At 42.7% G+C, this 12,969-nt stretch overlaps 1 protein-coding gene across 1 annotated transcript in view; it reads right to left on the bottom strand.

Moving 5' to 3' along the window:
• The window catches only part of LOC126161366 (cell division cycle protein 123 homolog), a 127,029-nt gene that overhangs the window by 21,660 nt on the left and 92,400 nt on the right, over positions 1-12,969 (bottom strand). The window contains exons 3-6 of the mRNA XM_049917136.1: positions 7,776-7,871; positions 7,577-7,690; positions 3,494-3,602; positions 3,121-3,243 (exon numbers count right to left, since the gene is read on the bottom strand). Coding sequence (XP_049773093.1) covers positions 3,121-3,243; positions 3,494-3,602; positions 7,577-7,690; positions 7,776-7,871 — 442 coding nt within the window. The remainder of the gene's footprint in view (positions 1-3,120; positions 3,244-3,493; positions 3,603-7,576; positions 7,691-7,775; positions 7,872-12,969) is intronic.

Genomic DNA, 12,969 nt, shown 5'->3' with positions numbered 1-12,969 from the left:
TACATAACAACAAAAGATATTTTGTGGGAATATTGACTGTAAATGCGAGCTGAATGTTATAAACACTCAGAATAACAACAACATATGGTTCAAATGGCTCTGAGCACTATGGGACTTAACATCTGAGCTCATCAGTCCCCTAGAACTTAGAACTACTTAAACCTAACTAACCTAAGGACATCACACACATCCATGCCCGAGGCAGGATTCGAACCTGCGACCGAGGTTAATGATCGTGCCCGGATGCGCCGTCGCCCAACAGAACGGCTGTCTGCTCGAAACATGCGCCGAGCCACGACACATACCGTTGAGGGAATTATCATGAAAATGCGATATTAATATGGGTTTCCATCGCAACATAGAGGGCACCATTACAACTGCGGACTATGTGGCAGCAATAGCATCTTCCAGCTAGGTCACAAAGCCCATTTGGGAAGCTGCTGGACACAGGCTCCGTGCGTAAAAACAATGAGTCCATAATTTAAAGGCATTGCGTGATATGTGCCTATACATCTAATGCCACAAACACTATCCATTAGTAGACACTGTTAGGTACCTCGTCTGTTCAATCCACATTTTATTTCCTTATTCTCCAGTTTTACAATTTTGTATCGCGTCTGCACGACATTATGAAGCATTCAGTGAGTAAAGCGTTACTACAGAACTCACACTAGCGGCAGTAAGATTTAAGTTCCCACGCTGCCTGAAGGAGCCGGTGGACTGAATGACGTTGCCAGTGTAAGGTACTGTGAGGCGCTGTTGCTAGACATGAGAAAGACCGTTACGCCAGCAGCGAGGTACACAGGGAAAGCACAGTTAAGGTGGCGCAAAACAAGTAATCTTGCCTGATAAATATTTACTAATAAAAGCCGCTTCTTCCAATACAGATATTAGGAGAAGCCTATAGGTCACAAGTACTTTCTTACAACAATATTACAACGCCAGAAATCGATGATCTTAATAACTAAATGAATTGTTTAAGCTAACGAAAATTACGAACGGGTACGAAATATCACGAGTGTAAGTGCGGGGTACAGGCTGCGCGCCACAGTCGCTAGTCGCCGATAGGATCATTCCGATCTAAGAGGGTTGGAACTTTAATAGGGGCAACTATTTATTTACAGCTCGTACAAAATAGATACGTGTTTCAAAGTTTTACTGACATTCAACTGACATTTGTAGCAGTTCTGAAGCGAATGCCGTGAAGCGTTTCCTTCAGTTTAGAAATCGAGTTGAACGTACGAGGGCTTAAGTCAGGGGAGTGCAATAGGTGGTATAGCACTTAGCAGCCCCATCAGTCAAACAAATCAGTAACAGCTTGCTCCGTACGTGCTTGAGCATTGTCCTACAAAATGATGGTCAGGTCCAGCAGAAAGTGTTATCACTTCAGTCTCTGTGCTGTTCAGTTTTGTAACACAACCTACGGCCAGCTTAGAGACAGAAGTGGTGACACTTTCCGCGGGACCTGACCATCATTATGCAGGACAATGCTCAAGCACGTACAGTGCAAGCTGTTACTGATTCGACTGATACGACTTCCACATCGCTGGCAACGGGTTACACATAATGCTGGTGACTACTTAGAAGGTCAGCAAAACTTTGAAAAACGTATTTATTTTGTACGAGCTGTAAATAAATAGTTGCCACTATTAAAGTTCCAACCCTCGTTGTTAATGGTAAGACCATGCTCTGAGGAAATTGTTACTTTTCAGTCAACCATTATTAACTGTGTCGATATTATCATTTTACGAGGTTTAGCAAATAAATAAATCATAATGGTATCTCTATTTCAACGTTACTCCGAATAACATAGCTTCCCGCTTCATCACTTAGAATCACAGGGAGCAGAATTGCACTTTACAGAGATCTCGACGGCGCTGATACTGGACATAAACTTCCAGAGACAGTTACAAGGAACCCTGCACGACAACTCACTAAGTTAGCCGAGGACTAAGCGTCTTACTCCCCGCAAAACTCGGCTGGAAAAGCACGGCCAGTCACACTGCACGCCTCTTATACCATCCTCTACGGTCTCATTGGCTAAACTGAGATATTTCTGAAGGTTCAGCACAAGTGGGGTGGGGGAGAAGGGGGGTTCTACCAGCATTAAAAGAAGGTGCCCACCCATTATGACGGCTTGAGATCTGCTCCGTACACTCTCAATAAGGCGTCTGAATGTTTGTGGAGAAGTGTCAGCCCATTCTTCCCCAAGAGCTGAAAGCAGAGAAGGTAGTGATGTTGGATGCTGAAGGTCTGGAGAGAAATCGACGTTCTAACTCATTCCACAGCTGTTCCTTTCGGTTCGTATCGGGACTCTGGGCAGCCCAGTACATTTCAGGAATAGCTGTCGCTTTGTGATAGGGTGCACTGTCGTACTGATACAAACATGCACCATCTCCGAACTGTTCCTCCACTGTACTCAGAACACAATGCTGTAAAATGTGTTATTATCCTGTCGCATTTAGCGTTTCCTAATGCAAAATATCAGGACATCAACCTAACCATGATATCGCTTAGCTGGGAGAAAACTGTAGGCCACCAAAGGTTATCCAAGGAGCCTCCAATGTCCACCATTAAAACTACAGTACACTTCCTAGATGTGTCGATCTCTACACGTAAAGCCCCGTTACTGACGTCATCAACATATTTCATCATTCTGAATTCAAACTGACAGCCGGTGAAGCTCTCTGTGAGCCCAAAAAACCGTCACACAGAAGCCTCTCCTGGGCTTTAACTACATTGTTCAATATCCGTACCTCTTGGGATATGTTGCGTCTTTATCACTTTCTGTGTTAATATATATTGCTCATTCTGTTTACCAGATCTGCGGCATATGCTCATAAAAAGTAAGTCCTGAAGAACGAAAATTAAAAAAAAGGTACTTTCTGAGGAGCTTCATCCTGCAAGATCCCTCGATAAATGTCAGGACCTGGAGATCTTCCTTACTTGATCTTACAGGTGAATTATGCCGAAATTGAACAGCGCAATATGGTTAGTACATTTCGTTAATGACGAAACGTAAGTCAAAAAGTAGCCCCTACGTGTTAGAATAATCTAATGTTATACTTAACAATGTATAGACTGTATACAAGAACATAAATATATGGCTGAAACACTTACAAGTTTCCAGTGGTGCCTTCTTATGTATATTTCTTCTGTAAAACTGGACTAAATCGTCCAGTATTTCGAACTTCAATTTTTGAATGTGCTCATAGTACGAAGTACAGTCTCGCTGTGAAATTGCTGAAACAATGAAACAGTTTACTCTTTTATATTATATTTCAAGTACAGATAAGACATTTATGTACAAATATAGATGATTTGAAAAATCACACGTTTTCTGGTTCGATTACGCATGTAAGTGGAAATATGTTTTATCAGAGATATCACGACTATACACAATCGATATCTCACTTGTAACTTGCGATAAATATATACGACATACATATATACCATTTTAATGTATGATCATGTAATTTCGTAGATAACCTACCGATCAGCTGGTTTTGGATAACGAAGCATCTGTATTCCGTTCCTGGATGGATGTCTTTCCACTGCTTTAGCACTACGTAATAACCACTGCCACCGCTGCTTTGTCCATCCTGTAATTTCAGCACATGTTACACTTCACACACTATCACTTTACCAGACCAGAGCACATGCAACCGCTTTCAAGTATATTTAAAAACTTGGTATATTGTCAACATGAGAAAACACGTGAAAACTTATTTGAACAAAGGTCGTTCAGTTAATAAAGCCCCATTTTATTTTCCTTGCAACATACTTGTTCCTAAGAGTTACAATTAGGTGACAGTATCAATCAAAATTTCTTTTACGTACACTGTTTTCCTACACAGTGTCTACCATGTTCTATGGCCTGACCTCAGCCTTATGTAGAGCATGTCTTCCCTTTAGTAAAAGCTCTTCTCTTGTACTCGTGGCGCTGTTGTTTATTGTATGAATTATACTCTCATCATCTTCAAAGTGTGTCCCACCTACGGAACCCTTAAATGACCGAAACAGATAGAAGTCCGAGGACGCCAGGTATGAAATGTACAATGGATGAGGCAATCATGTCCTGTAAAATATGGCTATGTGTTTCCGGATTCTGAGAGTTGTGTGTGGAAGTGCATTGTTGTGATGAAGCAAGATTCTTGTCAGACCGAAGACATCGGAAACTGATGTTGAATTCGTTCAGATTCTTCACAGAGCCGTGACGCTCGATTCGATATATCGGTCGTGGACTTGTTCCTGATCTTTGGAGAGTTTCGCTGGCCGCAACAGGGGAGAAGTTCGAGAGAGGGTGCAGGAGGTACGAGTCGTAGCGAGTACGCGTGTAGATAAAATAACAATACATCGATATTTTTCCAAAAGATATCGACATATACAGTATATTGTCGGTATTCTTTTACCGATATATCGATACCGAAACGGCAATATAGAGTGCCGATATTTTTATTTTATAATAAATACATCAAATAAAGTTTTGCATCACCTCAGTTCCGAGAGTTCCGGAACCTGTACAGAAAATTGTAACAGAGATGGACATAAACATCATTTCCGTCCTTTTTATTGCTCGTGAAAACCACATATTGCATGTTGTACCACCATACAGTGAGACCTTCAGAGGTGATGGTTCGGATTGCTGTACAAACTGGTACCTCTGATACCCAGGAGCACGTCCTCTTGCATTGATGCATGTCTGTACACGTCGTGGCATACTATCCACAAGTTCATCAAGGCACTATTGGTCCAGATTGTCCCACTCCCCAACGGGCATTCGGTGTAGATCCCTCAGAGTGGTTGGTGGGTCACGTCGTCCATGAACAGCCCTTTTCAATCTATCCCTGGCATGATCGATAGGGTTCATGCCTCGAGAACATGCTGGCCACTCTAGTAGAGCGATGTCGTTATCTTGAAGGAAGTCATTCACAAGATGTGCACGATGGGGGTGCGAATTGTTGTCCATGAAGACGAATGCCTCGCCAATATGTTGTAGATATGGTTGCACTATCGATCGGAAGATGGCATTCACGTATCGCACAGCCGTTACGGCGCCTTCCAGGACCACCAGCAGTGGAAGTGGGCCCCACATAATGCCACCCCAAAACAGCAGTGAAGCCCATCTTGCTGCACTCGCTGGACAGTGTGTCTAAGGCGTTCAGCCTGACCGGGTTGCCTCCAAACACGTCTCCGACGATTGTCTCGTTGAAGGCATATGCGACACTCATCGTTGAAGAGAACGTGATGCCAGTCCTGAGCGGTCCATTCGGCATGTTGTTGGGCCCATCTGTACCGCGCTGCATGGTGTCGTGGTTGCAAAGATGGATCTCGCCATGGACGTCGGGAGTGAAGTTGCGCATCGTGCAGCCTATTACGCACAGTTTGAGTCGTAACACGACGTCCTGTGGCTGCACGGAAGGCATTATTCAACATGGTGGCGTTGCTGTCAGGGTTCCTCCGAGCCATAATCCGTAGTAGCGGTCGTCCACTGAAGTAACAGCCCTTGGGCAGCCTGAGCGAGGCATGTCATCGACAGTTCCTGACTCTCTGTATCTCCTCCATGTCCCAACAACATCGCTTTGGTTATTTCCGAGATGCCTGGTCACTTCCCTTGTTGAGAGTCTTTCCTGGCACAAAGTAACAATGCGGACGCGATCGAACCGCGGCACAGACCGTCTGGTCATGGTTGAACTACGGACAACACTAGCCACCTTCCTGGTGGAATGACTGGAACTGAACGGCTGTCGGACCCCCTCCGTCTAGTAGGCGCTCCTCGTGGATGGTTGTTTACATCTTTGGGCGGGTTTAAATGGCTCTGAGCACTATAGGACTCAACTGCTGTGGTTATAAGTCCCCTAGAACTTAGAACTACTTAAACCTAACTAACCTAAGGACATCACACACATCCATGCCCGAGGCAGGATTCGAACCTGCGACCGTAGCGGTCGTGCGGTTCCAGACTGTAGCGCCTTTAACCGCTCGGCCACTCTGACCGGCTGGGCGGGTTTAGAAACATCTCTAAACAGTCAGAGGGACTGTGTCTGTGATACAATATCCACAGTCAACGTTTGTCTTAAGGAGTTCTGGGAACCGAGGTGATGCAAAACTTTTTTTGATGTGTGTATTTTTTTTTTCGCAATTGTCGGTAAACATATGAAATCGTCCTTTCGAAATAGTAGTAGAACATAATTTGACTTTCACTTATTACTTTTTGATCTCGCATCATGTCCAGTCTTTCTCTGACTGTGTGAAAGAAGTATAAGTGGCACAGAGAGGAAGTCCAGTTGCACCGCAGGGTGGCGCTGTGAATGGAATAACAAGATTCAGGATGTGGAGAAATAGCACACCAGCTGCGTTAAAAAAAAAAAAAAAAAACTTTTAACGCAACTAGTATTCTATTTTTTCACATTTGTATTCTTCAAAAACAGTTGCTGAAAAATGGGGGCCATAATCTAAATGACAAGATTGGTTTTGCGGTAGGCGGAGATGCGTGCGTGGATATGTTTACGATATCGGCGCTTGGCGCTACCCACAGAAACTGCAACGTCTAGCTTCACCACGCAATTTTGACACTACAGCTGCTACATCACTGGCGTTTGCAGAGATAAAAAAAAAGGAAACACAGAAGTTCCAGAAAAATCCGATATGTGACAAATCCGAACGACGGACCTATCGGACACCTTTTTTTTGCGCCACTTACATGCAGATACGATTGTTAGCGAAGTGGTTATCGCCAAGCGCGAACGCGTATTGTTTTCTTTCAATTCTTGCTGTAAGTGGGTAACCAGGCACCCAGCTTATTTTTATAGGCTGATATATCGATTTTTTTCGTTCATATGTAGTTAATTTTTTCGGTTTGTCGAGCTCCGATAGCATTTTTTAAATGTCGATAAATCGGATTCCCGATATTTTTAAAAATCTCAACGGTAGGGAGGTTAGTGAGGGCGCGGGAGACAGAGGGCGCTCTGTTCTGCGGAAGGAGGTCTCTACCAGATTGCCAGCCAATGCAGCGGGTTGCGGGCGCAGAGCCGAGGAAAGACATCGGCCTACATTCATTTGGTTGCGGCCTTCGTGTTGGCGTGTGTCGTGTTGGGACGCCAACAATACCGATGGAGTGAGCGACAGCCTTCTGGGTTTGCCTTTCCATCTAGAACTTCAAGCGATCACCTGTGACCAATTCCATTTTCTGAATCTGTTGAGGCATTTATCTGATGAGAGCATGTTTATGTGTAAAGGAGAACGCCCTATACTCTTTGAAGTTATAGTGGAGGTCGGGGACAAACAAGTCAAGTACTTAATAGTGGCGTAATAAGCCAGCCCTTTGGACAGGCAACATTCCGAGACAGTATTGTCTTCGTAGTGAAAATGTTATATGACTTGTTTATCTTCGCTACTGTGAAAAACATCTCTCCTACTGAACAAGTGTTTATAGCTCTTAAGGTATGCATTTCACAGCCCATGTTTACTAGACGTTATTTTCTTGTTTTGGTGTAAGAAACCTGTCCTCAAAGCCTGTACAGGGAGTTTCATTACACTGTGTGTAATACAACAAGTCCAGTCTTCTTTTCCATACCTCAAGTTGATAGCTGAGATCGTTGGCAACAAAGTCGGAACTTTTGAGCAGTAAATATATTTCTTCCAGTCTCCGACATTTAAGCGACTTATTCGTTGCTATCCATTTTGCATCCTGAAACAACAGTTACCGTGAGTAATATGGTTACACATACGCTGATTGTGGAGAAAATCTACAAAGTTCTTCGGTATGTGGTTACCTTCGGAGCGCTCCAGTTGGTTTTGATAAACACCTCGCCTCCCAGTTGGTTCATCGCATCCTTCAACTGTGCGCTGAACGCGGGGAAAGACGGTTGCTGATAACAGAGAAAATCACATAGCCTGATTATTGTTTCCGACTGAATTACAAACAATGTCGTCAATGGTACAAAAAAGACAAACATATTTTTTACGTGACACTTCGCTTCTTCCAGAAAGGGGCATAACAGGGTTCACTGTATGTAAATTAAAATGGTGTGGGGTAGAAAAATGATCACTGCTGTCTGCTGCATCAGGACATGACGCGGAATCAGCGGCGGCATGTGAAAATGTGTACCGGACCGGAATTCGAACCCGGGATCTGCTGCTTACTAGGCAGGTGCGTTAAGCACTGCGCCATACGGGACACGACGTTATCCCAACTGCGCGGACTACCTCTGCACGCCTCACGGCCGATCCACACTCCCATCGAGCGCCGCCTATCCGCAGTCGCTGTACATTCCCTCCACAGTCGCTCTCTGAGATTCCGACAGGAGGTCAGACAGACGTATTTCTGCATCTGCACCCAAGAAGGTGGATCCATTGCCCGGCTAGGCCATTCAGATTATATGAATGCGTGGTGTCCGTTCTTTCGAACATGTCACGAAGAACTGACAACTTTCATCAATATGTAGAGATCACTGCGTCCTAAATACCTTAAACTCGTTAATTTAGCACATTCCATAGACATGAATATTATAAAACACGAAGAAAACACTAGATGAACCAGTGAACCAGCAATTCGTGAAATACAGTAACACTTCCATAATACTATGAATACAAATTCCACTTACCATACTTTCGAGAATGATGTATTCTTGATACATGCCATTTCAGCTAAAACATCACAGCGATTATTTCCGAAAATAGATAAACAAGTGATGTGTTGCTCACAAAAGCTCACAGTGATAGCCCATATAATCATTCCACCAAAGAGTTAAGGAATGTTTAATAACAATAAGAGACATTTCTTAAGCAGAACGATGCATATTTTTCCTACGACGCTAAGAACACATGTGATCTGAATCACACGAAAGATAGCTACAGGTTCTTTTGTAAAAAGTAGATGATGTGTCGTTATTACACTCAACGGAATTAAATTTCCAGGAAACATTTATCAACCACACGCTATACAACGCCTGTCAGCATGAGCTGGCATCCATCATAATTATGCCAGAAGTTTCTCTTTGTATATGACTGCCCTCTATGTAGGTGGGGCATGCTGTCGCACGACAATTCAAACCAGGCTCGACATTTATCTAGACGCCTACATTAACGCTCACGCGAGCCGAGCTAACACTGAGACCACAATTAATTAAAATCCTCTTAATCTATTGATCGTACAGGTGTTCGTAATTGTTGTTGTTGTTGTGGTCTTCAGTCCTGAGACTGGTTTGATGCAGCTCTCCATGCTACTCTATCCTGTGCAAGCTTCTTCATCTCCCAGTACCTACTGCAACCTACATCCTTCTGAATCTGGTTAGTGTATTCATCTCTTGGTCTCCCCCTACGATTTTTACCCTTCACGCTGCTCTCCAATACTAAATTGGTGATCCCTTGATGCCTCAGAACATGTCCTACCAACCGATCCCTTCTTCTGGTCAAGTTGTGCCACAAACTTCTCTTCTCCCCAATCCTATTCAATACTTCCTCATTAGTTATGTGATCTACCCATCTAATCTTCAGCGTTCTTCTGTAGCACCACATTTCGAAAGCTTCTATTCTCTTCTTGTCCAAACTATTTACCGTCCATGTTTCACTTCCATACACGGCTACACTCCATACAAATACTTTCAGAAATGACTTCCTGACACTTAAATCTATACTCGATGTTAACAAATTTCTCTTCTTCAGAAACGCTTTCCTTGCCATTGCCAGTCTACATCTTACATCCTCTCTACTTCGACCATCATCAGTTATTTTGCTCCCCAAATAGCAAAACTCCTTTACTACTTTAAGTGTCTCATTTCCTAATCTAATTCCCTCAGCATCACCCGACATAATTCTACTACATTCCATTATCCTCGTTTTGCTTTTGTTGATGTTCATCTTATATCCTCCTTTCAAGACACTGTCCATTCCATTCAACTGTTCTTCCAAGGCCTTTGCTGTCTCTGACAGAATTACAATGTCATCGGCGAACCTCAAAGTTTTTATTTCTTCTCCATGGATTTTAATACCTACTCCGATTTTTCTTTTCGTAATTAAATTTCCATTTTTAAAACGCTATAGAAAGAGAACAATTGACGAGAATGACGTCAAATTTGCACAGAATATTGCTGATGCAAGTGGAAACGTTCTGGATCAAAAAAGTAAAAATCAACGAAAGTTTGTCCAATAGATGACGTTGCCAGCGTCAGAATATGCATACCAACAGACGCACGACACGCAGCTGTTCCACAGTTTGCGTCCTACATGCCCATCAGGACTGTCTAAATGAAGGATCCGCGCTACTGGTAAAGCTCTTATTACAAGAAAGGAAACTGTGCAGCACTTCTGGACACTCATGGGTGTGGAAAAAAACCATTGGTACGATGTCTGCTACGTGTCCGGAGAAAATGATTACAGAATTCGAAATGACAGGTTCTTTCGAAGAGCACTGTGGCAGAGAAAATTAAGTAGTTGATCCGACGTCTGTCTCTTGGCCGGAGACCACAACAACAAGAAGTTATCAATAATTACTGTACCTCAGTTAGCAGCATTAACGCGATGGAGGCTACAGGTTCCTCACATAGTCCACCCACTATACACACATGCTGTGCTTTGTCCCGTACATCACTGATCATAAAAGTGAGACATATACATAACAAATGCGAAATACGAGTATCTCACGAAAATGTCTTCTCCAATTTGTAGATATTACCTCCAGCAGTCCAGAAATTGGTTCATTACTTGCTTCGAAACACGTAAATGAATTAATTGACAGGACGACACATCAATAACTACATAAGGGCTACTACAGTGCTGGTACACAATATTGTTATTATTATTATTATTATTATTATTATTATTATGAGGGTAAGTCAATTATTATCCGCAAAGTAGTTACAAAATTTTATTGTAATCAAATAGGAAACTTACAAGAACATCATTTTTGGACATAGTCTCCTTGCGTTCCTACGAACTTGGTCCATCGTTGTACAAGCTTCCTGATGCCCTCATAAAAAACGTTTCTCGGTTGAGCTGCGAGCCAGCAATGGACCGCTTCTTTCACTCAGGGTGTATACGCGGACAAAGATAAAAAATTCCCGGATGTCTCCCGGATTTCCAGGTTAAAAATACATTTTCTCCCGGGTGAAAACATAGTTTTTCCCTGTTAACTGACAGTACATTTTCTCTCGGAACTGTATAAATTATCCATCCTTTGAATGGTTATGGTTTTATACACGGGCGTACAATTTCCCGGCGCTTTGGAAAACAAAACACAGGGGGAAAAAAACGTTTTGGAAAGATCTTTGATGTGCATTAACATGTACGCTGCATATTTTCGTATTACGAAAGTATAAATTCCAATTCCACCAAAAAGCGCATGTTACTTTCCGAAGCATTGAAGTGCGCTTTTGTAAGCCAGTCATAGCTCATGTCACGTGATTTTCACCAGCGGATGATACCAGGTATTCAGAGCTTATGACACGTGATGAAATCAGCCAATAGCAACATCATTGTTAAGTAGCGCGAACACACAAACAGAAAAAGTTAATGGTTTAAATTAACATACATAGTGTTGCTACAAGAAAAGTAAAGCTTTCACTTGTAATATTGGTCTATAAGATTAATACGCTGGAAGAGAAGCTAAGCTTTCACATATAATGTTGGTCTTTTACGTGCGTATTACAATTTAAGATATTTCACACAAATGTGCCATTAAAAATTTTAATATCGATATAAATGTCTGTTCTTCTGGGCTCGAAATTCATCTAAATGGCTCATGATCAAAGAGTTTATTTTTAAATGAGAGTCAAACGCTTTTTGATTTAAGAAATTCATCGAACATTCTCGTACGTAGTTCAACTTGCGTAAAAGGAAATTTTCTTTGATAGTAACGCTTTTCAAACCACCATTCAGAATATTTTCCCGCGACCTGTTAGAAATAGATTCGTTTCTGCAGTTGCCAGAGAGCGCCAGATGACAGGCGTCACGGCGCTTGCGCAGCTACGATGTGGTAGGGAGCCGTATGTTCGTACGTACAAAACATTAAAAGATCTTACATTAGGTCATAAAAGAAACAAGACATTCGAACCTGCGGCTGCTTACACAGCCAACAGCCACATTTCTGTAGCCAGAAGCTGGAGAAGGTACTACTCAACTGCGCATGCGCATGATTCCGCTTGTAACTGCTAAAACGAATCTAATGTAAAAAGTGACGTCACGCTCATCGGAGGCAATTTGTTGTTACCAATCATTGCATATTCTTCCTAAAGCCTTTGACAAATTTTGCTGTTGGCAGACCCTTGTATGAGCACTTTGTTTTGTTGATGTATATGGCGCATTTACTTTGCAGTTTAAGTTTTTATTTTCGTTTTTTCACTCGTTCATGTTTTATTGCTGAAGTATTATTCTGCAGTAGCGGGATACAGTAATATTCTTTGTTAGAGTATCGGTTCTTACCAGTCAAAATTACAAAAATTTAACTGAAAGCAATGAAAAATTCCCGGAATTCTAAAATATTCCCGGGTTTTTTCCGGTTTTCTCCCGGGTGCAAAAATTCGCGGGTTTTTCCCGGATCTCCCGGTTGTCCCGAATTGTATACGCCCTGTTCACTGCTTCGTCCGAGGCAAATCGACGGCTCCTTAATGCCTGTTTGAGTGGACCAAACAAGTGATAGCCAGAAGGGGCAAGATCGGGACTACATGGAGGATGATCCAGTGCTTCAAATTTGAGTTTCTGGAGCGTTTCAGCAGTGTGGGCAGCAGTATGCGGATGGGCGCATTGTCGTGCAACAACACACCTTTTGACAGTAACAGTCGGTGTTTGCTTCGAATTACAGGCTTTAGCCTGTCAGTAAGCATCTCAGTGTAACGTACACTATTCACTGTTCTGTCCCTTTCCCCATAATGTTCCAGTACTGGACCTTGTGCGTCCCAAAAAAACCGTAAGCATCAGTTTTCCTGCGGACGATTGGGTCTTGTACATTTTCTTACACGGCGAATTTGGATG

Source organism: Schistocerca cancellata, chromosome 2, assembly GCF_023864275.1.
Source record: "Schistocerca cancellata isolate TAMUIC-IGC-003103 chromosome 2, iqSchCanc2.1, whole genome shotgun sequence".
NCBI lineage: Eukaryota > Metazoa > Arthropoda > Insecta > Orthoptera > Acrididae > Schistocerca > Schistocerca cancellata.
This window is presented reverse-complemented; position numbering and strand designations above follow the sequence as displayed.